General features: G+C 37.8%; 3 protein-coding genes and 2 long non-coding RNA genes across 6 annotated transcripts in view; 4 read left to right on the top strand and 1 right to left on the bottom strand.

The window, feature by feature from the left end:
• The window catches only part of LOC122999480 (stonustoxin subunit beta-like), an 8,266-nt gene extending 3,498 nt beyond the window's left edge, over positions 1–4,768 (top strand). The window contains exons 2-3 of the mRNA XM_044376438.1: positions 3,893–3,939; positions 4,168–4,768. Of these exons, the coding sequence (XP_044232373.1) occupies positions 3,893–3,939; positions 4,168–4,748 (628 nt within the window). The 3' untranslated portion in view covers positions 4,749–4,768. The remainder of the gene's footprint in view (positions 1–3,892; positions 3,940–4,167) is intronic.
• LOC122965689 (NACHT, LRR and PYD domains-containing protein 3-like) overlaps positions 1–24,950 on the top strand; it is a 162,662-nt gene that overhangs the window by 92,040 nt on the left and 45,672 nt on the right. The gene's annotated exons all lie outside the window — the stretch shown is intronic.
• LOC122999494 lies at positions 8,446–9,794 on the bottom strand. Its single transcript, XR_006407735.1, has 2 exons — positions 9,626–9,794; positions 8,446–8,726 (listed from the first exon to the last, which is right to left on the bottom strand). It is a non-coding gene; the product is annotated as an uncharacterized LOC122999494 (long non-coding RNA).
• LOC122999508 overlaps positions 10,283–24,950 on the top strand; it is a 35,452-nt gene continuing 20,784 nt past the window's right edge. The window contains exons 1-2 of one of the 2 annotated variants that reach the window (XR_006407752.1): positions 10,283–10,362; positions 12,919–12,966. This is a non-coding gene — a long non-coding RNA (uncharacterized LOC122999508). Of the gene's footprint in view, positions 10,363–12,342; positions 12,967–24,950 lie in introns of those variants that run through there. The other variant, XR_006407751.1, reaches the window with a different exon arrangement.
• On the top strand, positions 14,856–24,818 carry LOC122999433 (NLR family CARD domain-containing protein 3-like). The gene is made up of 9 exons (XM_044376363.1): positions 14,856–15,139; positions 16,670–16,783; positions 17,129–17,207; positions 17,390–17,618; positions 17,910–19,698; positions 20,640–20,813; positions 21,008–21,181; positions 23,371–23,417; positions 23,641–24,818. The coding sequence occupies exons 1-9, from the start codon at positions 14,994–14,996 to the stop codon at positions 24,228–24,230; spliced, it is 3,342 nt and encodes a 1,113-aa protein (XP_044232298.1). The 5' UTR covers positions 14,856–14,993; the 3' UTR covers positions 24,231–24,818.

Raw genomic sequence — 24,950 nt, 5'->3', positions numbered from 1 at the left:
GTTAGTGGCTGTTAGTTATTCCATTTTATCAGGATCTTAAAGTGAAGTTTTTCCTGAAAATGTCCAGCAGACATCCCAGTCTGTATGACATCAGCTCAGTTTGTGTTAAATCATGAACATCAACGTATGTTTCTATCTGATGTAATGTGTCTGACATGTATGTATATAATAACATGTATGGGTTGCTTTCCTTTAGTTTTTCTTGCCTCTGCAGGTGATGTAAATATTGTCTTGTAAGCTCATGTTTGCTGGGCAGCTTTGGCTGTTTTACACTTGAATAAAAATATTCATTCACTACTTATTCAGAGAACATCACTTGTTTTTTACATGGATGTGTAATGTTATACTACTTCTACTTCTACTACACTACTTGTGTTTTTCTCTCATTAGAACATTTATGACAGAATGAATTCAGCAAACATGATCTTTACAGATGTTACATATATTTCTCACATTGTGATGTTTTACAGTCCTTCTTTATTTGACATTGTTGTTTTTAATCATTAATTAATGTTTAAGAAAAAATGTACAAAGAGAAAAATAAAAAGAGTCTGTCAGACGTCCAATACGTTTTCTCAGGAAACAGGACTGAGTTCACCTGTACTGAAACATCTGGCCCAAGTTTCCTGTATGTTGATTAGTTTGTGGTGATTTGATGAAACACAGCTGTGTTTGGGAAGTCGCACCATGTGAGCAAAATATAACCTATAAAAATAATCAGAGCTCTTGATGCTTTATATCCTTTTTAAATGTGGCCGAATCATCAAACATTTAAAGATCAAAGAAATACAATTATTAATTAGAAAATGTAACAATATTTTTTTACTTTGAGTTTTACAATGTATAATTTAAAAGCAAAATAATTACCTCATTACAATGTAATTATAATTAAACACATTAAAGTCTTTAATTTAGTTTCTAATAATTTAAGTTCCACTTTCCACTATTTTAGAAACCAGTGATGGAGACATATCCACGGCCACCAGGGCCCCAATTCATCAAAATTCATATTTATTTAAACATGTTTCATTTTCAATAGAATTATAACAGGAAGTTTAGATTTTACAGTTAAAATATTCAAATATGTCACTAACATCATGCAAGTGATAATAATAACTTTATTTACAACATGTTTATTTACAATAAATACAACATGTATAAAGAACTTATTTACAAAAATGTATTTTCCACATTTTCTTTATTATTCATTCTGTTATAGTTTGAACATGAAGTTAAAATAGTTCAGTTTTAGTATATTAATAGAATAGTGATATATGTATTAATAGTGTATAAATGTCCACACAGACAAATAATAATGTATTTTTACTGTTTTACATGAAGACATATTGTTACGGATTTATTAATCAGATAAGTGTGTGTGTGGCTCCATGCTGATGATGAAGATGATGATAATGATGATGTGGTGCAGGTGATCAATCAGAGCTGGAGATTGATCCAGGAGGACATCAGCAGGGTCAGAATCATTGATCATTAATCAGATATCAGATATCCAGTAATCACAGACACGTCAGGTCTCACATTAATGAGTTTACCAACAATCACAGCTGGAAATCATGTTGCTATATGTGACCATATGTGATATTTACAATGTGATGTTACTGTAGTGCAGAGAAATATTAATATTATAGAAACACCATAGAATATTATATTATAGAGTAATATTGTAGAATGATTACAGATATGTTATATAAATACAATGGAAAAGGAAAGTAGGCTGCTGTAAAGTCCAATAAAACAATAAAAACCTAAATCCTTTTTATTCATTGTTAATTGTACTTTGGTCATAAGAACTCAGCTGCCCATCATAAATTAAAGTTTATTAATCCAACATGTTATATCCTGTATATTCATATCATTAATAATAATTATAATGATCTTTATATCTGTTTTCTAAACAAAGTTCATGTGCTTTAATAAAGTTAATAATATTAGTGCAGCAGCTGTTCAGGCTGATTGATGCTTCAACACATAGAAACATGAATCCAGTTGATTGAGGTGTGAATGAGTTCAAACAGCAACAACATGAAAGAAACTAACAGTCTATTAAACACAGATGTTCACAACTGTAACAGTGAATCTTTTCTCATTTCAAGTAGAATGAAGCTGCATTTAAAATAAAATACATAACTTTTGATAAAATGTGCATCCTAAAATAAAGTGTATTGATCATATCAGGCTCTGAGATGGTTTATTTTCTGTGGCTTCAGTTGGGATCATTTGATATATTTGCTCCAAAGATTTGTTTTTATATGAGACAAACTGGTTTTGAGCTGCTGTGGGAAGCAGCCTGAGAGTCTGACTGTTGTTGATTAAAAGCTGTTCTCACTGTCTAGTTTTCATGTTTTACACTGCAGACCACTGATTGGTCATTTATCTCATTCACAAGCTTCCTGTTCCAGAGAAATCTTTCCCTCGTTCTCTCTCCTCACTGTCTCTCTCTCAACTTACCTGACTCACCTACTATAAACTGTAATATTCTCTCCTCTAATATCTCTGATGGTCACATGACTCCTCTCATATTAATCATGCAGCTTTTTGCTTTATTTAACTTCACATCAAAGTGTTTCCTCTTTATTTGTGTCACAGTGCAGCTGCTCTGATGGATTCATGTTTTCTAATAGTTTCAGTTCCTCTAATAGAACTACTGACTACTACACGACATCCTGGTGGTCTCAACTGATTTCCTCCTGGTGGTCTGAAGTGTCCAGAGACAAACTAACACATCTCTACCAGAGTGCTGTGGATGAGGCCTTAAAGAGTCCAAATGGACACCTGGACTTATTCCTCTGCTTCCTCCTGGGTCTTTCACTGCAGACCAATCAGACTCTCCTACGAGGCGTGACACAGATAGGACATAGCTCACAGACCAATCAGGAAACAGTTGAGTACATCAAGAAGAAGATCAGTGAGAATCTGTCCGCAGAGAGAATCATCAATCTGTTCCACTGTCTGAATGAACTGAATGACCGTTCTCTAGTGGAGGAGATCCAACAGTACCTGAGTTCAGGAAGTCTCTCCACAGATGAACTGTCTCCTGCTCAGTGGTCAGCTCTGGTCTTCATCTTACTATCATCAGAAAAAGATCTGGACGTGTTTGACCTGAAGAAATACTCTGCTTCAGAGGAGGCTCTTCTGAGGCTGCTGCCAGTGGTCAAAGCGTCCAACAAAGCTCTGTAGGTGGATGAACCACTGCATGTATGAACAACTTGAAATATGTTTAATTTTAAACATGATAAATAAAACATTACATTTGTGTTCATCGCTATTTTTTTCAGGCTGAGTGGCTGTAACCTTTCAGAGAGAAGCTGTGCAGCTCTGTCTTCAGTTCTCAGCTCCCAGTCCTGTAGTCTGAGAGAGCTGGAGGTGAGTAAGAACAACCTGCAGGATTCAGGAGTGAAGCAGCTGTTTGCTGGACTGGAGAGTCCACACTGCACACTGGAAACTCTCAGGTCAGGATTCAGATGTTAAACATCCTGGTTCATGTTAGTGAAGATGGTCAAAATCTGTAGGATTTTCCTCCTAACATGATTTTCTGAAACACTGAGTTAACTTTATTTTCTGAATTTCAGTCTGTCAGGATGTCTGATCACAGAGGAAGGCTGTGCTTCTCTGGTCTCAGCTCTGAGCTCCAACCCCTCCCATCTGAGAGAGCTGGCTATGAGCTACAATCACCCAGGAGATTCAGGAGAGAAGCTGCTGTCTGCTGGACTGGAGGAGCCACACAGGAAACTGGACACTCTCAGGTATGGAGAGATGAGTTGCAGCCTGTCTCTGTGTCACTCTGACAAACTGAGGAACACTGCCTCATGTTGAACAGCATGTAGGACTCATGTTGGATAGAAAATCATTCTGACTGTGTTTCTTCCTCCAGGTTGGACCATGGTAGAGAGCTCAGGTCAAGACTTTATCTGAAGAAGTGTAAGTGTGGATTTAATTTGATTCATGACAACTAAACAGCACACAGTCAGTTTCTCTTTAAATACAAAGTTGGTCTTTGTGGTATTTATTCATTAAAACATTACTGACAAAATGTGTCATTAAACTTTATAGAAATGAACAACAGATCAGAACTTAAACAGAGAATAAATCCATCAGGTGTGTCAGATGACAAACTGCTGCTGTGTTGTTTCTTCTTCTCTTCATCAGATTTCTGTGAACTCACACTGGACACAAACACTTTAAACAGAAACCTCAAACTGTCTTACAACAACAGGAAGGTGACACATGTGGGAGAGTATCAGTCATATCCTGATCATCCAGACAGATTTGAGTGCTACTGTCAGCTGCTGTGTAGAAATGGTCTGACTGGTCGCTGTTACTGGGAGGTCGAGTGGAGAGGAGACGTTCGTATATCAGTGACTTACAGAGGAATCAGAAGGAAAGGAAACAGTGTTGACTGTGTGTTTGGATGGAATGATCAGTCCTGGAGTCTGAACTGCTCTGATGATGGTTACTCTGTCTGGCACAATAAGAAAAAAACATCCATCCCCTCTTCCTCCTCCTCTTCCTCCTCCTCCTCCTCCTCCTCTGTCTCTAACAGAGTAGAAGTGTATGTGGACTGTCCTGCTGGCACTCTGTCCTTCTTCAGAGTCTCCTCTGACACACTGATCCACCTCCACACCTTCAACACCACATTCTCTCAGCCCCTGTATCCTGGGTTTGGGGTCTGTCCTGGTTCCTCAGTGTCTCTGTGTCCTCTGTCTGAGGAAGAGTCTCCTCCTGTGTAGACAAACAGTCACACTGCTGACTGAAGACAGCTGCTGAAATCACTGTTCACTCTGTTCACCAGTGAACAACAGAAACTGGAAGTGACAGCAGCTTCCTGTGTTTAAATGTTGATGGTGGACAAGGTTTCACTCTGGTTTCATTTGGATCACTGACTGTGCTTTAATGTCAGAATATTGTTTCTATTAGAAGTAGTGAAATGATCTCCTCTGGGCTGAATTTATGTGTAAAAACTGTGTTGACTCTGATTCACTTCAAGTGAATCAGAGCAGCAAGTTTTCTTGGAGCATCATATTTATTTAAACATGTTTCATTTTCAATAGAATTATAACAGGAAGTTTAGATTTTACAGTTAAAATATTCAAATATGTCACTAACATCATGCAAGTGATAATAATAACTTTATTTACAACATGTTTATTTACAATAAGTACAACATGTATAAAGAACTTATTTACAAAAATGTATTTTCCACATTTTCTTTATTATTCATTCTGTTATAGTTTGAACATGAAGTTAAAATAGTTCAGTTTTAGTATATTAATAGAATAGTGATATATGTATTAATAGTGTATAAATGTCCACACAGACAAATAATAATGTATTTTTACTGTTTTACATGAAGACATATTGTTACAGATTTATTAATCAGATAAGTGTGTGTGTGGCTCCAGGCTGATGATGAAGATGATGATAATGATGATGTGGTGCAGGTGATCAATCAGAGCTGGAGATTGATCCAGGAGGACATCAGCAGGGTCAGAATCATTGATCATTGATCAGATATCAGATATCCAGTAATCACAGACACGTCAGGTCTCACATTAATGAGTTTACCAACAATCACAGCTGGAAATCATGTTGCTATATGTGACCATATGTGATATTTACAATGTGATGTTACTGTAGTGCAGAGAAATATTAATATTATAGAAACACCATAGAATATTATATTATAGAGTAATATTGTAGAATGATTACAGATATGTTATATAAATACAATGGAAAAGGAAAGTAGGCTGCTGTAAAGTCCAATAAAACAATAAAAACCTAAATCCTTTTTATTCATTGTTAATTGTACTTTGGTCATAAGAACTCAGCTGCCCATCATAAATTAAAGTTTATTAATCCAACATGTTATATCCTGTATATTCATATCATTAATAATAATTATAATGATCTTTATATCTGTTTTCTAAACAAAGTTCATGTGCTTTAATAAAGTTAATAATATTAGTGCAGCAGCTGTTCAGGCTGATTGATGCTTCAACACATAGAAACATGAATCCAGTTGATTGAGGTGTGAATGAGTTCAAACAGCAACAACATGAAAGAAACTAACAGTCTATTAAACACAGATGTTCACAACTGTAACAGTGAATCTTTTCTCATTTCAAGTAGAATGAAGCTGCATTTAAAATAAAATACATAACTTTTGATAAAATGTGCATCCTAAAATAAAGTGTATTGATCATATCAGGCTCTGAGATGGTTTATTTTCTGTGGCTTCAGTTGGGATCATTTGATATATTTGCTCCAAAGATTTGTTTTTATATGAGACAAACTGGTTTTGAGCTGCTGTGGGAAGCAGCCTGAGAGTCTGACTGTTGTTGATTAAAAGCTGTTCTCACTGTCTAGTTTTCATGTTTTACACTGCAGACCACTGATTGGTCATTTATCTCATTCACAAGCTTCCTGTTCCAGAGAAATCTTTCCCTCGTTCTCTCTCCTCACTGTCTCTCTCTCAACTTACCTGACTCACCTACTATAAACTGTAATATTCTCTCCTCTAATATCTCTGATGGTCACATGACTCCTCTCATATTAATCATGCAGCTCTTTGCTTTATTTAACTTCACGTCAAAGTGTTTCCTCTTTATTTGTGTCACAGTGCAGCTGCTCTGATGGATTCATGTTTTCTAATAGTTTCAGTTCCTCTAATAGAACTACTGACACTGATAAATGTGTCTGCTGCTTTCTGATTCTTCTTTTCACTCTTTGGGAACATTTCTGTGAATGAAACGGAGCAGAACAGGTCGTCTTATACGGACATTTAGGATGAAATCTCAGGAAGGTTCAGCTGCTCATTGAACAGGTGACTTTCATGAAACCAGAGATTCACAAAGAGTTTAACAGAGTTTGTTGGAACAAACCTCACAGAGAAAAACGTCAGAGAGGTTGAGGAGAAGAAAATGCTCTTACATGAGATCTGATGAAGAGTTTCAGGACTCTTCCTCCATATTATCATCAACTGTGTTCCTACAATCATCAATTGCACAATTATTCAGTCTAAATAAGTGTAAACTCAGACCTGCTGTCTGTCAAACATCTCAGCTACAGTTTGGTTTCATTGACAGAGGTTCAGTCCTGTAGACGCTCTGCCGTCTCATATTTTATCTGTAAAAGGTTTGTTTCTCCATATTATCTCATATTATCCTTTATAAACTGCCCTCTAGTAATTATAATCTCATCATTTTAACTTTAATGACTTTGTGTTCTTGTATATGTAGATGTCTACTACTCCAAATGTCCAAAACTCCGAAATGTTCAGATTACTGTCATGTATGATTAAGAAAAGCAGTAAATCATCACGTGAGAAGCTGAAACCAGCAGATTGTTGCTTTAAAAATGACATAAAGTTAATTTTGTGTCGATGGACTAATTGATTAATGATTGCAGCTCTAAACTGAAGGTGACAGTTTGAAGTGAAGACAGAATCAGCTGGACGTCGGGACATTTGAACGGTGATGCGTTCACTTAGCTCAGGAAAAAACAGTGACAACCAACATTCAGTGATCATCAATCTTTGAAGTGAACAAAGTGATTCCTGATTTCCACTTTTATTTTCAAGCTTTGATTCTTCTGCAGATTATTGAAGAGTTTCAATTTACATCTGAGAAGCTGAAACCAGACAAGATTTAACATTTCTGCTTGATCAATAACAGTTTTCTGTCAGACTAATAACATGGACGGCAGGTTTCAGGTCATGTGAGCAGCTCTTCTTCATCATCTTCATAATAATCTGAGCTGCAGATGTTGAACGTGTCTCTGATCAATAAAAACAGAAATATAAACATCACTCAGCTGCTCTGTTTCAGTTTGTCTGCACGTCTCTGATCTGGTGAAATTTATTTTTGTTTTCAGGATTTTTTAAGTGTTTGTTATTGTCGTACTCATTTCAGCCACAAGAGGGCACAAGTTCACCACTACCATGTTCTACTAGGACTGAAAGCGCTCCTGTTTTCTTCCAGGTGAGTTTTAACTTCTCCACAAGCTCTAAACACAAGATACATATATGTACGTTATGTAACATTACTGTCATGTCTTTCTTTTGGACAGAAAAAACACACAATAAGTTTTAAGGGTTTTAAACAACAATGACGAAATCTGATCTTTTTTTCACCTGTTCTTGAGTCATAAACACAGGAGAGAAAAGAATTCAGATCAGACTTACTTCAATACAGACCAGAGCAATGGGAGCATTGTGGGTAATGTAGTGACTCTGTTGTTGACAGGGTGGAGGTGAGAGTGACCTCTGACCTCTGAGGGCTGCAGGTCTGATTCTACTGACTTTATTCACCAACTAGTCCAAACTGAAACACGTCAGTTTATTTTGTGTCGATGTGGATCAGTGTTTCCCAAAGTTCAATGTCACAACCCAGCTCAAGGCTGGACAAAGGAGGGGAGACCACACATGAGTTGTAACTAAAAATAGATTTATTGTACATAACTTAAAGATAAATGAAACTAAACACAACCAAAATCAACATGGTGGAAGCCAGAGGGGAGAGGACAGCCTCCAGTTTATATAGAAGCTGGTCTGTCCAGGTGAGCTGAATCACCCTGACGACCAAACTCCGCCCACCAGGCTCCTGCAGGTAGAGGACAAAGAGTCTGTCCAGAGAGGGTCGTCACACCAAGATGACATCCTCAAATGTCTTGTTTTGTCCACAAAGATCTTCAGTTTACTGTCATAGAGACTAAAGAAACCAGAAAATATTCACACTTAAGAAGCTGGAATCAGATAATTTGTTCTGACGGACCAATCAGAACACACTAGTCAGTCCGAAACAGTTATACAGCAGCAATAATCAATAATCACTCCAAAACATAACAGGCCTAAATATGTCTCTCTGTGATATTAATAACACGTCTGAAAATACTTTGACTTCTACTAAAAACAGAAGTCTGTTTGTTCATTAAATGAACTTTTTAAGCTTCAGTTCAGTTGTTTGTTTCCTCTTTAACACTGAATCCTTTTACATTGTTGCTCAGATTAAATATGTTCATTTGTAATTATTAAGACATGAATGTGTGTAAATCTTAGACATGTGATTCAGTATTGATCATCATTTCGTCTGTTTATAAACTGTCCCATAGTTTGATTAGAAAAGTTACCAGATAAACCAGATTTCTGAAAACAGGAAGTTAACAGCTAAACTAGAACATTTATTAGCTGTTAGTCAGAAGTTAATCTGTGATAAACGTCTCAGAGCTGAACACAAAGCTGCTGATCACAATGTTCGATCAGCAGAGAACTGATCAACACACTGAGGAATAAATCACATAAAGTCTGTTTTAATCCAACCAGCAGCTTCTTGGTTGTTTGTCTCGGAGCCGGATTAAAGCCGGATCTTCCTGTTTCACATAAAGTCTGAACCCGTGTTGTGTTTCTGACACACTTCTGCCGATAAGCGAGTTTCACTTAAAGTCACAAAGTTTTGAATCAAGTTTGTCGAAGCTGTTAAACGTTTCTAACGTGTGTTGAGTCAGTTAGCTTCGTTTAGCTTTAAATCTACATGTTCATATAAACATGTAAATACACATAAACCGCGTCACAACAACAATATTTAATCAATAAACTGTTTTTATTTCTCACCTTTTACAGTTTTCAGACGTTCAGAAATCAAAACAACATTCAAATCGACCCGCTGTCAGAGCTGCTTTTAAACTTCCTGCGGCGGCTCTGATTGGACGATTAGAAGACAACAATATCGACGTCACTTCCGCTCTGACGCTCATGTTGCCACAGCGCCGCTGCAGGCCGGAGGCTGTACTGCACCCTGATAGTATTTCTATTACACTGTATTTATTATAAAGAATATATAACAGTATTTATTATAAACAGTGTTTATTATACAGGCGGCGCTGTGTCAACATTCTGTCTCATTCATTTTATTTCTCTTAGTTTTATCCAGACAGCTGCCGGGTTGTTTTCCTCAGGATGTAATATTTTATATGACTGTACTGCAGTGTTTTCACTCTATTACTGTGATGTATTTATGAGACATGATATATTTATGTGTCATGTGTTTTATGTTGTTTGTCTGTAATCATCGTTGTTGCTGCCGCTCTCAGCCAGGACTCTTAAAAAGAGGTTTTTCATTTCAATGGTTTTACTGGTTAAACAGAGTTTAATGTTTGTCTCCAGTGTGTCTGAGGACACAGATGTTGTAATAATGAATCATAAATTCATCATTACAATAAGGGTTAAAAAAAGAAAAACTTCCTGTCAGTTACATGTTTGTTCCTCTTCTGGTTAGTTTCCTGTTGAAGCTGCGGATTAACGTCATCTTCACTCATCAACTTGATTCAGATGATTTTCAGCATCTAAAGGTAACGTAACCAACAGTTTCCATCATGTTTGTGTTAAAATGATGTGATAACAGTAGAGATGGTTGTTATAGTGATGAGTTATGTTGATTTGTTGGCTGCATTCAGGGTGTCCGGGTTCATTAAAAAGTCTGAAGTCCAATAATCTGAATTTTAGGTCTTAAAATGTCTTAAAGGTCTTGAAGATTGATCGTTTTACAAAGTTGCATTAACTTCAGTCTCGCTGTGAAATCTGTTTCTGAGAAAAAAATGTATCGATCCACGCCGTAACAAAACTACAACACGAAACCAACATAGGAGCCTTATCAATGTAGCAAATGCATCGTTATGATTCATGAAGGGCAAAACAAGTGATAAAGATCAGAGATTTGGTTGATGGATCAGAGCGAAGCTTCTCCTCACAGAACCAAAGAGTCTGATTAACTAACAGTTAAATGTCGTTCAGACTCTACAGAATACTTTACTTTAGTTTCAGTTCCAGTCAGACTTTAGATGGAATTAATTTTAAATACGAGGACGCATCACTGTGTAATGATCTCTGCTTTCATTATTATGATTATTGTCTCATCCAGAGAGGTGCAGGTTTACTCTGAGGGGGGTCACAGTCAGATCTGGTCTCCACTAAAATGGTCCTTTTAAGTCTCGAGGAACAAAAATCACCTTCTGCATTAAAATAGTTCTTGATTTGAGATAATGTTGGTTAAATAATCTGCTTTTGAAGTTATGATTATTTATTCTTGTATAACATTACAACTATCTAGCTAGTGGTGCTATTGAGAATAACTCCCACTAGAACCAGTGTGTAACACAAACTGGTGGGACTGGAGTTCGATAGTTGTTGTGAGGACATTTCATTCATCCAGACTGTTTGTTCTGTGTTGAGTTGTTAGACTTTGAAGGTGGTTTTGTGAGTTTTAGAACAGCAGAACTCAGGTTTAACATTGTTTAACCAGCTTTAATGATCTAAATCATATTGTGATGTTTTGTAAAACTGTTTAATTTATAGAAACTGTTTGACGTCTCTTAACAAGGTTTCACACTCAGTTTATTATGAAAACCTGATGGAAACCTGATGGGGATCCCTGAGACCACATCTTATCAAATACGGGTCTGTAGGCTGATGTGCATCAGTTTACTGCTGTAGAGTGTCTGAAGTTGAGTCAGTGATTAGAAACATTCAGTTTCCTTTCAATAAACTTCTGAGTTGAACATCTTGTTTTAGTGTTTAATATGTTTGAAGGGATTTTATTCTGTTTTATTCATCAGTGAAACATTCTGGAAAATCAGAGCCAGTGAAACTGGTTTGGTGTTTAGAACGATAAATAGAGTTTGTTTGTTTGTTTGTTTTTAAAACGACGGCAAACTGTGTTTTATCAACGCATTTTTCAGTTCCTCAAAGTGGAAAAACCTCATTACCGTAATAAAACACGTGTTTGCGCAGGAGGAAATAACGTGGCGGCTGGTTTGACCGCAGTAGAAAACACTCAAATTAGGTTAATTAACTGATTAACTTTACAAGTAATTCTGGGACTTTGATTTTCCTTCATATCCTTTGTACTTTTTGCCAGTTTGGATGTGAAATAGATCTTAAATTGCATCTTATTGGTCCAAAAAAGGTCTGAACTTGTTGAAACTCTGTGCTTTGGTGGAATGAACAAAACGACAGAAAAATCAAGAAAAGCTTCGTTTTGCTGAAGCTGAAATTCAACCTCTTCAAATGTTTGTTTGTTTAATTCTGTGGTTCATGTTGAGGCTCCACTTTGTGGTGGTCTGTTAATTATGCTTAATTAACGAGATTAATTTGTCTATTTTACATGAGAATATAGAGAATAATATCCAGCTCAGACTTCTGGTTTAATGAAAATATTAATGAATAAAACATGTAATATGTTCATCAATAGATCAGATTCATGTGTTTGGTCATTACAGTCATTCTCAAACAGAAAACTTTCCCCAAATATAAAGCACAGAACACAACTGACACTGGGTGTTAAAGGGTTAAAGTACAATGATACTGATTTTTACATGTTATCTTAATAAATATTTACCTTTAAAAATATCATTAAAAGTAAATCATGTTGTTTAAATAAATGCTTTGTAGTCAGTTAATTAATTGATCATAAACAGTAAAATCTGCTGCAAATACATCAGCAACAGTATTGCTGGGCAGCAGTTTCATGACAAAGTGGAGATAATGTATTTTGGTAAAGGAAGGGTTAAAGCTTTCAGTGTTTAAATATTCCACATGTTTTGCTCCTTTTTGTCCACATCAGACAGACAACAATGACATTAGTTTGTGGACAGATGAACATCAGTTTCCAGGTAAATCAGAATACTGCGGCACTGTGAGATTGTTTAATGTCCTCACAGAGAGTCTTGGCAGGTTCCTCCTGTGTGTTTGGAGCTGAACTCTGCTGCAAGGTTCACTGGTTTAATATCATCTTTATGGTTTTGGACTTTGACTGTGAAGTTATGAGAGAGTGACAGCGTCCTCAGATTGATGATGAAGGACTGATGAAGGAGAATCAGCTGCAGCTTCTCTCTGTGTTTCCTCTACAGGTGAAGGTAGAACGACTCTGTGACCAGATGTGGATCTGAATTCACCTGGTGAGTATTTTCTTCTTTCTGCCACACAGCTGAATAAAAATATATCATGTCATCAGTTTTTAAACAGAAGTGAACTATAACTTGCTGCATATGAGTCTCTAGTGGACAAAAATACAACTGTATAAAAAGGAATATAGTTAATGCAGTTTCTTCAACATGTATCCACAGTGGAAATCTGAAAGTAATGACTGACTTTGGCTCCATCTGGTGGTAGAATAAAGAATGACAGTGTGATAGACAGCAGTGTGGCTCTGTGATGTGCAGCTTGTTGTAATGAATGAGCTTGTTGTGTTTGTGTGAAGGTGTTTCTCTGCTATGGATCAGTGTGAGGACAGAGAGGAGGGAGTCCCTCCCTCTAAAAGCTCTCTGTGTGGGGAACATGACAGCCAGACCAAAGCTCAGAGGTGAGATGAGGATCTCTAACTGTCCATCACTGTTCTCCACTCACATCACTCCACCATCATTATTCACACTCAAAGCTCTGTGTGTGTTGTGTTGAAGCCCAGAGCAGCAGCACAGACCAGACTCTGCTGGACTCAGTCGGGTGTCTGTCAAGAATCTCAAGTCGATGTTTGAACCTACTGAGTTCAACGATGGACATAAATCTGCTGATCATAGATAAGAAATGTTTGTGTCTGTTACTCTCCATCTCTCCTAAGAAGACATATCATGTCCTACAGGATCTCACAATGGCCTCAGAGATCCTGTAGGACTTCCACATCAACATTGACAACTGGTGATGGCTAACCGACTGGACATCATGTTGATGGACAAACAACAGAAGATATAATATAACATACATATCAGTGGAGGCTGGTCCATAGAGGGAGATGTACTTCATTTTTGAAGTACATTTATATATTTCTGTACACTAAGAAAATACACAGGAAACACGTGTAAATCATGTGATATGTTTTCTGTTTTTGATGAGAACATAAATCTGTTGTCACAATAGAACAATACTATAAATTTGAATTTCACTTTGTTGGTAAAATGACACATTCAGAACCACTGCACAGCTAAAATGAGCTCTTCTTTCTTTAGAAACAATATGTATATGCTAAATGTCTTTAAAGAAGCAGCCTTTACACCACTCAGGGGTTTTTGTTTTTGAAAGCAAATTGTTTTATTGGCATATAAAATTGCCCCCCACCTCTCTGATTTCATCAGGTTGGTTTTCCTCCTGTCCTCAGCCGCCACTGAGATATATATATATATATATATATATATATATATATATATACTGGCTACTGGCAACAATGTAAAAGTCACTGAGAGGCTGAGGTTTGGCCTTGTTTGCCGTTTGTCTGACACGCTACCAAAAAGATTCGCTGAGATCAAAAAATAAGTTTAATAACTTTTATTAATGAAAAGGATCAACTTATTATAACGTGCACAAAATATACTCAAAATAATCACAGCGATCAGGTGTAAAACAGCGGTCAACAAAAAATACGACGACCCACTCACCCTCTGTCTTTCTTACCAGCTGGCGTGCAGGTGAACAGGTGCTTATATTAACTATAGGATACCACCGCCCATATCCATGTGACCTGATTATCAATCACCGTGATCGTGCAATAATAAACAAACCAAAATAACCCAAAATATAAAACAAAAAATTACTACTTTGCAATTCATTCAAACTTGAAATTAATCCATTCATGACTCCTACATATATATATATGTTCAAAACAGGCATGTTTGGTGACATGGTGGCATTTTGTATTCCCACTCTTCATTATGGACACTGTTTGATTACAATTCAAGCACAATGGTCTCATATTTCCCTCAGGCAAAATGAACTTGTGTTTTTCAGTCCAGTCATCCTTAAATGCATGTTTTTCACTGTCAACATCTTTTTTTCTTTTTAGTATTGGCTAGTTTTGAACAAGACATTTTATTTTATCAACTGCAGCTCCTACAGACGTTGCATTTAGAATATTTACCACAGAAGAAGTATGAAGTCTTTGTTATTAACGTGTTGACAATAACACATTCTTTGTCTGAGAAGAATTATATTGAACATGTGCATTTATCAGTGTTTTGTTTCCATCAGGATCCATCAGAAAAGACAAAGCTACCCTGAACCCAGCTGTGTGTCCATGAAGAGTGACCGGTCTATGGATCAACCTATTAACTTCAGACATGGACATCAGTCTGCTGATCAGAGGTCAGACTGTAAAATGTTTGTGTCTGTTAATCTGATTTCTCTGGGTTTGAAAATTGTTGTAAACATTTGGGATAATGTAAGTACACAACTCAACAACATATATAATGTAGGTCTAGTTCTTTTTAGACATTTTAATGCAGAATAGTTACATATTATACATATTATAGCTTTAACATTCTGCATATTTTTCAGCAGTATTTTATCCTGGATTATTTTTACTGAACATTTGATTTTATCAGTGTTGTGTTTCCATCAGGATCCATCAGCAGAGACCAGATTCTCCTGAACCCAGCTGTGTGTCCATGAAGAGTGACTGGTCTATGGTTCAACCTATTAACTACAGACATGGACATCAGTCTGCTGATCAGAGGTCAGACTGTAAAATGTTTTCTGTTATTATCCAGCTCTCCTAAGAAGACATATCATTGATGTAGAGATTAATTCTTGACCCTGGTGACATACAGTATATCTGTGGTAAATATTCTTAACACAAGGACCACCCATTTAGCTAATCCTGGAACTTTCTATTGTATCCCATGGCCTTCATCAGTAACAAATAGCTGCTCAGGTGTCATCATGTGAATAAAGTACAAAACTTCAGTAACATGAGATCAGATGGTTGTACTGGAAAACACAAAGAATATATGTAAATGTATATATATGTGTATATACACACACACACATATATATATATCGATACATAGATAGATAGATAGATAGATAGATAGATAGATAGATAGATAGATAGATAGATAGATAGATAGATATACTAACCGGCTACTTCATCAGGAACATCTATGCAATCTCTAATATAATCCAATACAACAGCTCTGCCATAAATTCTACTTTATGTTTATTATTGATGTTGTGGTGGTTGATGGTGCACTGGAGAGCATTTTATTGAAAAGTGTTCCTAATATTTTTCCCCCCTCATGTATGTTAATGAAGTAGACAAAATATTAGGAACATCATTCAATGTAATGCACTCCAGTACATCAACACCCACTACAACCTCAATAATAAACATAAAGTAGAATTTATGGCAGAGCTGTTGTATTGGATTACATCAGATTGCACAGGTGTTCCTAATGAAGTAGCCAGTTAGTATATATATATATACATGTACAAATATTCTTTCTTAATTTTTGTGATAGATATGTTCAAAACAGGCATGTTTGGTGTCGTGGTGGCATTTTGCATTCCCACTCTTCATTATGGACACTGTTTGATTACAATTCAAGTACAATGGTCTCATATTTCCCTCAGGCAAAATGAACTTGTGTTTTTCAGTCCAGTCATCATTAAATGCATGTTTCTCACTGTCAACATCTTTTTTTCTTTTTAGTATCGGCTAGTTTTGAACAAGACATTTTATTTTATCAACTGCAGCTCCTACAGACGTTGCATTTAGAATATTTACCACAGAAGAAGTATGAAGTCTTTGTTATTAACGTGCTGACAATAACACATTCTTTGTCTGAGAAGAATTATATTGAACATGTGCATTTATCAGTGTTTTGTTTCCATCAGGATCCATCAGAAAAGACAAAGTTACCCTGAACCCAGCTGTGTGTCCATGAAGAGCAACCGGTCTGTGGATCGACCTATTCACTTCAGACATGGACATCAGTCTGCTGATCAGAGGTCAGACTGTAAAATGTTTGTGTCTGTTAATATCTAGCTCTCCTAATAAGTTTGATTGATTGTGGAGATTTATTCTTGACCTTAGTGACTAATACTGTTTTTACACACAATGTCATCATAAATATAAATACAAACACACACACTCCTCCTACATACACTTTTCAAAAACCACAAACTTTATCTGTATAACAGTTTTTAAAACAGAGGTACAACGTCTTTACAGAGACAAATGATCAGAGGTAAGACAGAACAGCTGAGTGTTTTACGTGGATCCACTGTGATAGAACACAACACCTTTAACACTGATGTCATTATTTATTCTAAGACTTCATCTTTTCTTCACAGAGTTCATCAGCAGAGCTCAGAGGTTCTCAGTGGTCAGTCTGTCCAGCAGCATCAAACACACCTGGACTCCATATTTATGGTGTGTAAATATAAAGCACAGCTCCTACTGCTAACTACAACAGCCACAGACTAAATACTAAACTACCATTCTGGTCCTAACAGTCTCCATGCTGCACTCTGTAGACCAGCAGCTTTTCAGTCTGTCACAGATGATCTGATGTTGACTTCTACCAGTTAAATTTACATTTTATTCTGTTCCAGCTGCTGGAGGAGAACATCATCAGTTTTGTGAAGAACGAGCTGAAGAAGATCCAGAAGGTTGTGAGTCCAGATTACCCAGAATGCTTAGAGAGTCAGAGTGAGGATGAGGAGTTGTTGGATGGTGAGGATGAAGAGCAGAGGAGGAGCAGCAGAGAGGCATTTCTGAAGATCACACTGCACTTCCTGAGGAGAATGAAGCAGGAGGAGCTGGCTGACCATCTGCAGAGCAGTAAGAGGATTTTAACAGATTTAACATGATGGAGAGGAAATGGAGGCAACATGGGAGAGGTTTATATTTCAAACTCTGCTGTTAATATGATGCACACATCTGCATCACATCTATGAATTCTTCTGAACTGAAAACAGTCAGAAACTGTTTGTCCTCAACTGATGAGCTGAATAGATTTCATAGTGGAGGAAAATATAAACATCTGCAGTTTGATGTTTACATTCTACCAATTTACTGTAGAATCATCTGATCGATTTCATTTGTTTGTTCATTCAGGAACTCCTGCTGCAGAGTGTCAATATAAACTCAAGTCTAACCTGAAGGAGAAGTTCCAGTGTGTGTTTGAGGGGATTGCTAAAGCAGGAAACCCAACCCTTCTGAATCAGATCTACACAGAGCTCTACATCACAGAGGGAGGGACTGCAGAGGTCAATGATGAACATGAGGTTAGACAGATTGAAACAGCATCCAGGAAACCAGACAGACCAGAAACAACAATCAGACAAGAAGACATCTTTAAAGCCTCACCTGGGAGAGATGAACCAATCAGAACAGTGATGACAAAGGGAGTGGCTGGCATTGGGAAAACAGTCTTAACACAGAAGTTCACTCTGGACTGGGCTGAAGACAAAGCCAACCAGGACATACAGTTCACATTTCCATTCACTTTCAGAGAGCTGAATGTGCTGAAAGAGAAAAAATACAGCTTGGTGGAACTTGTTCATCACTTCTTTACTGAAACCAAAGAAGCAGGAATCTGCAGGTTTGAAGAGTTCCAGGTTGTGTTCATCTTTGATGGTCTGGATGAGTGTCGACTTCCTCTGGACTTCCACAAGAATGAGATCCTGACTGATGTTACAGAGTCCACCTCAGTGGATGTGCTGCTGACAAACCTCATCAGGGGGAAACTACTTCCCTCTGCTCGCCTCTGGATAACCACACGACCTGCAGCAGCCAATCAGATCCCTCCTGAGTGTGTCGGCATGGTGACAGAGGTCAGAGGGTTCACTGACCCACAGAAGGAGGAGTACTTCAGGAAGAGATTCAGAGATGAGGTGCAGGCCAGCACCATCATCTCCCACATCAAGACATCACGAAGCCTCCACATCATGTGCCATATCCCAGTCTTCTGCTGGATCACTGCTACAGTTCTGGAGCATTTGTTGAAAAGCAGAGAGGGAGGAAAGCTGCCCAAGACCCTGACTGAAATGTACATCCACTTCCTGGTGGTTCAGTTGAAACTGAAGAACGTCAAGTATGATGGAGGAACTGAGACAGATCCACACTGGAATCCAGAGAGCAGGAAGATGATTGAGTCTCTGGGAAAACTGGCTTTTGAGCAGCTGCAGAAAGGCAACCTGATCTTCTATGAATCAGACCTGACAGAGTGTGGCATCGATATTAGTGCAGCCTCAGTGTGCTCAGGAGTGTTCACACAGATCTTTAAAGAGGAGAGAGGGCTGTACCAGGACAAGGTGTTCTGCTTTGTCCATCTGAGCATTCAGGAGTTTCTGGCTGCTCTTCATGTCCATCTGACATTCATCAACTCTGGAGTCAATCTGCTGGCAGAAGAACAAACAACATCCCAGTTTTCTAAAGTCTTTAAAAACAAACCTAAACTAACACATCTCTACCAGAACGCTGTGGACGAGGCCTTACAGAGTCCAAACGGACACTTGGACTTGTTCCTCCGCTTCCTCCTGGGTCTTTCACTGCAGACCAATCAGACTCTCCTACAAGGTCTGCTGACACAGACAGGAAGTAGCTCACAGACCAATCAGAAAACAGTCGAGTACATCAAGAAGAAGATCAGTGAAAATCTGTCTGCAGAGAGAAGCATCAATCTGTTCCACTGTCTGAATGAACTGAATGATCATTCTCTAGTGGAGGAGATCCAACAGTACCTGAGATCAGGAGGTCTCTCCACAGATAAACTGTCTCCTGCTCAGTGGTCAGCTCTGGTCTTCATCTTACTGTCATCAGAAAAAGATCTGGATGTGTTTGATCTGAAGAAATACTGTGCTTCAGAGGAGGCTCTTCTGAGGCTGCTGCCAGTGGTCAAAGCTTCAAATAATGCTCTGTAAGTGGATGGATGACTAGAAAAGTACTTATACGCTATTTGATTATAAACAAGACTAGTTCTAGTATATGGATGGACTGTGTATGGTCAATGTGTGAAACTGTGGCCAATTTTTTTACAGGCATAGTCAGTGGTAGTGTCCATAATGTGAATTCCTGGATATTAAATGTCCATCTGCAATTTTCTGTGGTGGTCCCAGTAATATTTGTTGCTAAAGTGTACTGAAGTAGCATCACATGACTAAGCTACATTTGAGTAAAAAAAAGGTATAAATGCATTTGTGAGAACATTACTTTCCACTCATATCTTGGGATGTTTCATTTGAAAGATAACTTATTTAATATCAATTGTAACTATTCTGATTATTTTTATTTTCTCTTTCATCTGTTTCAATCTTCGGATGTCTGTAAACATATGGTCTTATTCATATGTTAATGTAGGATTAGCATGCTAAGCTGTGACGTCTTTCAGAGCACAAAAACACTGTAAACACACCTGTCACCTACCCAGCACAGTGCTGTCAAACTATAAACACCACTGCAACAACTTATTTTTATACAGTCTATAGGCTACACACACACACACAGCACGACACAGCTATGCTAACAATGCTAGGCATGCTAATTAGCTGCTAGCTGCAGTGCAGGCTGGTGAAATGGATCTACTGCATTTGTTTGTATCCATGGGTTTGTGCTCCTGTCAGTGTCAGAGCCTCCATGTGAGGTGCTTGGTAAATGTGTGTTTTTAAAACTTATTTTGGGGCTGCGCTGAGAGTGACATGTGACTGCTACTTCATCACTCAGTCAGTGAGTCAGTGATAGACATTCTGGGTTATAGGGCTGGCCCATGGCAGGTCCAGCCAAAAATATCAACAAACCTTTAATATTTTATGGAAGGGAAATAACATTTCTTTATTATGTTAATCACTCATTCTTCTTCAGGCTGAGTGGCTGTAACCTCTCAGAGAGAAGCTGTGCAGCTCTGTCCTCAGTTCTCAGCTCCCAATCCTCTAGTCTGAGAGAGCTGGTACTGAGTAACAATGACTTGCAGGACTCAGGAGTCCAGCTGTTGTCTGCTGGACTGGAGAGTCCACACTGCACACTGGAAACTCTCAGGTCAGGATACAGCATCTATAATTTTGTTATCTTGAACAATGAGAATAAAGCTGACTCGGAGAGAGATTTTAACAGTTGATCATTTGCATGCTGCTTTATATTCAGATCAATGTCAATTATTCTGCACAACATCTGTAGGACTCTGGTACTTATGATTACAAAACATTGTGTTATCAATCTTTTTATATTTCAAGTCTGTCAGGATGTCTGGTCACAGAGGAAGGCTGTGCTTCTCTGGCCTCAGCTCTGAGCTCCAACCCCTCCCATCTGAGAGAGCTTGACTTGAGCTACAATCATCCAGGAAAGTCAGGAGAGAAACTTCTGTCTGCTGGACTGAAGGATCCACACTGGAGACTGGACACTCTCAGGTATTGACAGACAGTTGGTTACTCTCAGGTATGGACAGATAGGTGGATACTCTCAGGTAAAGAACTTTTAGGCTGAACATAAAAGTTCATTCTTGATCATGGATGTAATAGTGTGAAGGTCATGTAATGTGAGTGAAACCTCTGGAAAAAGCTAGTAAGTCGACATAAAGTTATTCTTTTGTTAAACTTTCATGTTCTCATGGTGTTGTAGGAGCGTTAATACTTTATTAATGAATTACCTTGTCATTAGGGCACCACCTCCTTTTTGGTTAGGATTTATTAGTGCCAGGAGGAAGCACTAACTCTTGTTCAGTGTAATCAGTGAATCAGTCTTACAGTCGTAAGTTCTTGTCCCAAACAGTGACCTCTGTTTACTGCAGCTCAAGGAAACAACCAAACACTTTTAGGATAAATGAAGACATTTATTAATAGCTAAACGTCTTGAGGATACATGATAAAGCATAGATAATATAATATATATAGATAATATACAGAACATTATAAATAAAAAGAAAGTAAAATAAATAAGCCTAAGAATGATAAAAATTAACAAAGAAAATTATTCAATTAGAGTGACTCGAGGCTTAACGTGTTGTACCGGGGAATGCTGAGGGGAAAAGCTAATTCAACTTCTCTAAATAAATTCTTTCATTTTAACGTTATTCGACATCAACCCTTGATCACAAAGCCATGTTATGCCTTACTGTTGAGGTGTGTCGTCGTGGTAGAGGCATCATCTTGGCAGGTCCAGCGTTGTTGGTGCAGCATCACCAGCGGTGTTGCAGTGGAAGAGCTCGGATCAGCTGTGGGCTGTGGCGCATCTCAGTGGATGCAGAGGTGGTGAATGCCGGTAAAGAATCAGGCTGTTTCAGGCTGCTCTGAAAGACTCTTTAGGCCGGCTTCACTTCTGGTTTTCAATATTGCTCTCAGAGAGCAGGTTCAGTTTCAAGCGTTCTTCTTCTTCTTCTTCTTCTTCTTCTTCTTCTTCTTCTTCTTCTTCTTCTTCTTCTTCTTCGGGAGCTTACATTCAGGCTTTATTTGGCTTGTAGTAACTTGAGTTAAGTGTCAAATAAAGTTAAGTCCGACTACGCTCAAGTCTTCAGCGGCGTCTACTTCAAAATAAAATACTGTATGTGTTTACTTCATATTAAATTACTATACGTGGAAATACGAGACTTAATGTTACTAATAAAACAAAACAAATTAACTTGTTGCGATAATACATCTGATTGAAAAACAAATAAAAGAGATGTCTTCAGAATTTTCTTGAGTTCTTGGAGGCCAGCTCAAACAGGAATCTCTTTGAGGCTGTTTTTATAAGTTAGAATAAGATGAGAGGAGTTTTAGGGGTGTTCTAAAGGGGTTTGCGCCGAATTATTGATGAATATTCAATTTCTTTGTACTAGGGGCTTTAGGTGTGGCTGGTGGTCTGCAGCCTGTGTCTCCTGAAGTAAAGGAATTTGGGAAAATCTAATTCTGAGTTTTTACACGCAAAAACTCACACTTCAAGTCACTGTTGCCTATTATTTCACATTAAGCTGTAAACACATTCCTGTCATAATGTCCAAGCATTCATGATATTTCTGATTAATAATGGTCCTGTCAGCTTGTATCATATTTATAAAACCATTAAAGAAACAGCTGAGCAGTTTACGCAATTCATGATAAGTAATTTCTTCTAATAACAAACATTAACCTTCATATTAACAGTTCACGATGTCTAAGCATACAACCTTCACTGGTTCAACTTTCTCAAACTATCTACACATCTTAAACCATCTACTGAAATAAAGTTTAATATTAAAGTGAAAGGAAATAAAGTTCTGCAACACTTATGTGATTAGATTACTTTCAGAAACATATTTAAATATAAGTTGACGTAACTCTTACTTCATGATATAAAAGCATTCAATGTGACTATTGTTTAACAATAAAAGAAAACTTTAAACTCAAATCCTTCAAATATTATCTTTACATTCCTATTATTTTAGAAACTTCAATCTTTGAGCCAAACTACTCGTCTAATTTAACTACTAAAATATGATTGTCTATGAGCAGACAGTTGAGACAGATGAGTTGCAGCCTGTTTCTGTGTCACTCTGACAAACTGAGGAACACTGCTTCATGTTGAACAGCAGTTAGGACTCATGTTGGATAGAAAATCATTCTGACTGTGTTTCTTCCTCCAGGTTGGACCATGGTGGAGAGCTCAGGTTAAAACCTGGTCTGAAGAAGTGTAAGTGTGGATTTAATTTGATTCATGACAACTAAACAGCACACAGTCAGTTTCTCTTTAAAAGTTGGTCTTTGTGGTTTTTATTCATTAAAACATTACTGACAAAATGTGTCATTAAACTTTATAGAAATGAACAACAGATCAGAACTTAAACAGAGAATAAATCCATCAGGTGTGTCAGATGATAAACTGCTGCTGTGTTGTTTCTTCTTCTCTTCATCAGATTTCTGTGAACTCACACTGGACACAAACACAGTAAACAGAAAACTCAAACTGTCTTTCAACAACAGGAAGGTGACACATGTGAGAGAGAATCAGTCATATCCTGATCATCCAGACAGATTTGACTACTGGGAACAGCTGCTGTGTAGAAATGGTCTGACTGGTCGCTGTTACTGGGAGGTCGAGTGGAGAGGAAGAGTTTATATATCAGTGACTTACAGAAGAATCAGCAGGAAAGGAGACAGTGATGACTGTAGGTTTGGATATAATGATCAGTCCTGGAGTCTGAGATGCTCTGATGATGGTCGTTACTCTGTCCGTCACAATAGCAGAGTACCATCCATCCCCTCCTCCTCCTCCTCCTCCTCCTCCTCCTCCTCTTCCTCCTCTGTCTCTAACAGAGTAGCAGTGTATGTGGACTGTCCTGCTGGCACTCTGTCCTTCTACAGAGTCTCCTCTGACACACTGATCCACCTCTACACCTTCAACACCACATTCACTCAGCCTCTGTATGCTGGGTTTGGGTTCTGGTCTCTTGATTCCTCAGTGTCTCTGTGTCCTCTGTCTGAGGAAGAGTCTCCTCCTGTGTAGACAAACAGTCACACTGCTGACTGAAGACAGCTGCTGAAATCACTGTTCACTCTGTTCACCAGTGAACAACAGAAACTGGAAGTGACAGCAGCTTCCTGTGTTTAAATGTTGATGGTGGACGAGGTTTCACTCTGGTTTCATTTGGATCACTGACTGTGCTTTAATGTCAGAATATTGTTTCTATTAGAAGTAGTGAAATGATCTCCTCTGGGCTGAATTGATGTGTAAAAACTGTGTTGACTCTGATTGACTTCAGTAAAGTTTTCTTGGAGCAGCATCTAGTAGCTGTTAGTGGCTGTTAGTTATTCCATTTTATCAGGATCTTAAAGTGAAGTTTTTCCTGAAAATGTCCAGCAGACATCCCAGTCTGTTTGACATCAGCTCAGTTTGTGTTAAATCATGAACATCAACGTATGTTTCTATCTGATGTAATGTGTCTGACATGTATGTATATAATAACATGTATGGGTTGCTTTCCTTTAGTTTTTCTTGCCTCTGCAGGTGATGTAAATATTGTCTTGTAAGCTCATGTTTGCTGGGCAGCTTTGGCTGTTTTACACTTGAATAAAAATATTCATTCACTACTTATTCAGAGAACATCACTTGTTTTTTACATGGATGTGTAATGTTATACTACTTCTACTTCTACTACACTACTTGTGTTTTTCTCTCATTAGAACATTTATGACAGAATGAATTCAGCAAACATGATCTTTACAG

Source organism: Thunnus albacares, chromosome 16 (assembly GCF_914725855.1).
Source record: "Thunnus albacares chromosome 16, fThuAlb1.1, whole genome shotgun sequence".
In the NCBI taxonomy this organism is placed as follows: Eukaryota; Metazoa; Chordata; class Actinopteri; order Scombriformes; family Scombridae; genus Thunnus; species Thunnus albacares.
The sequence above is the reverse complement of the archived record's forward strand: the minus strand, read 5'-3'. Positions and strand labels throughout refer to the sequence as shown.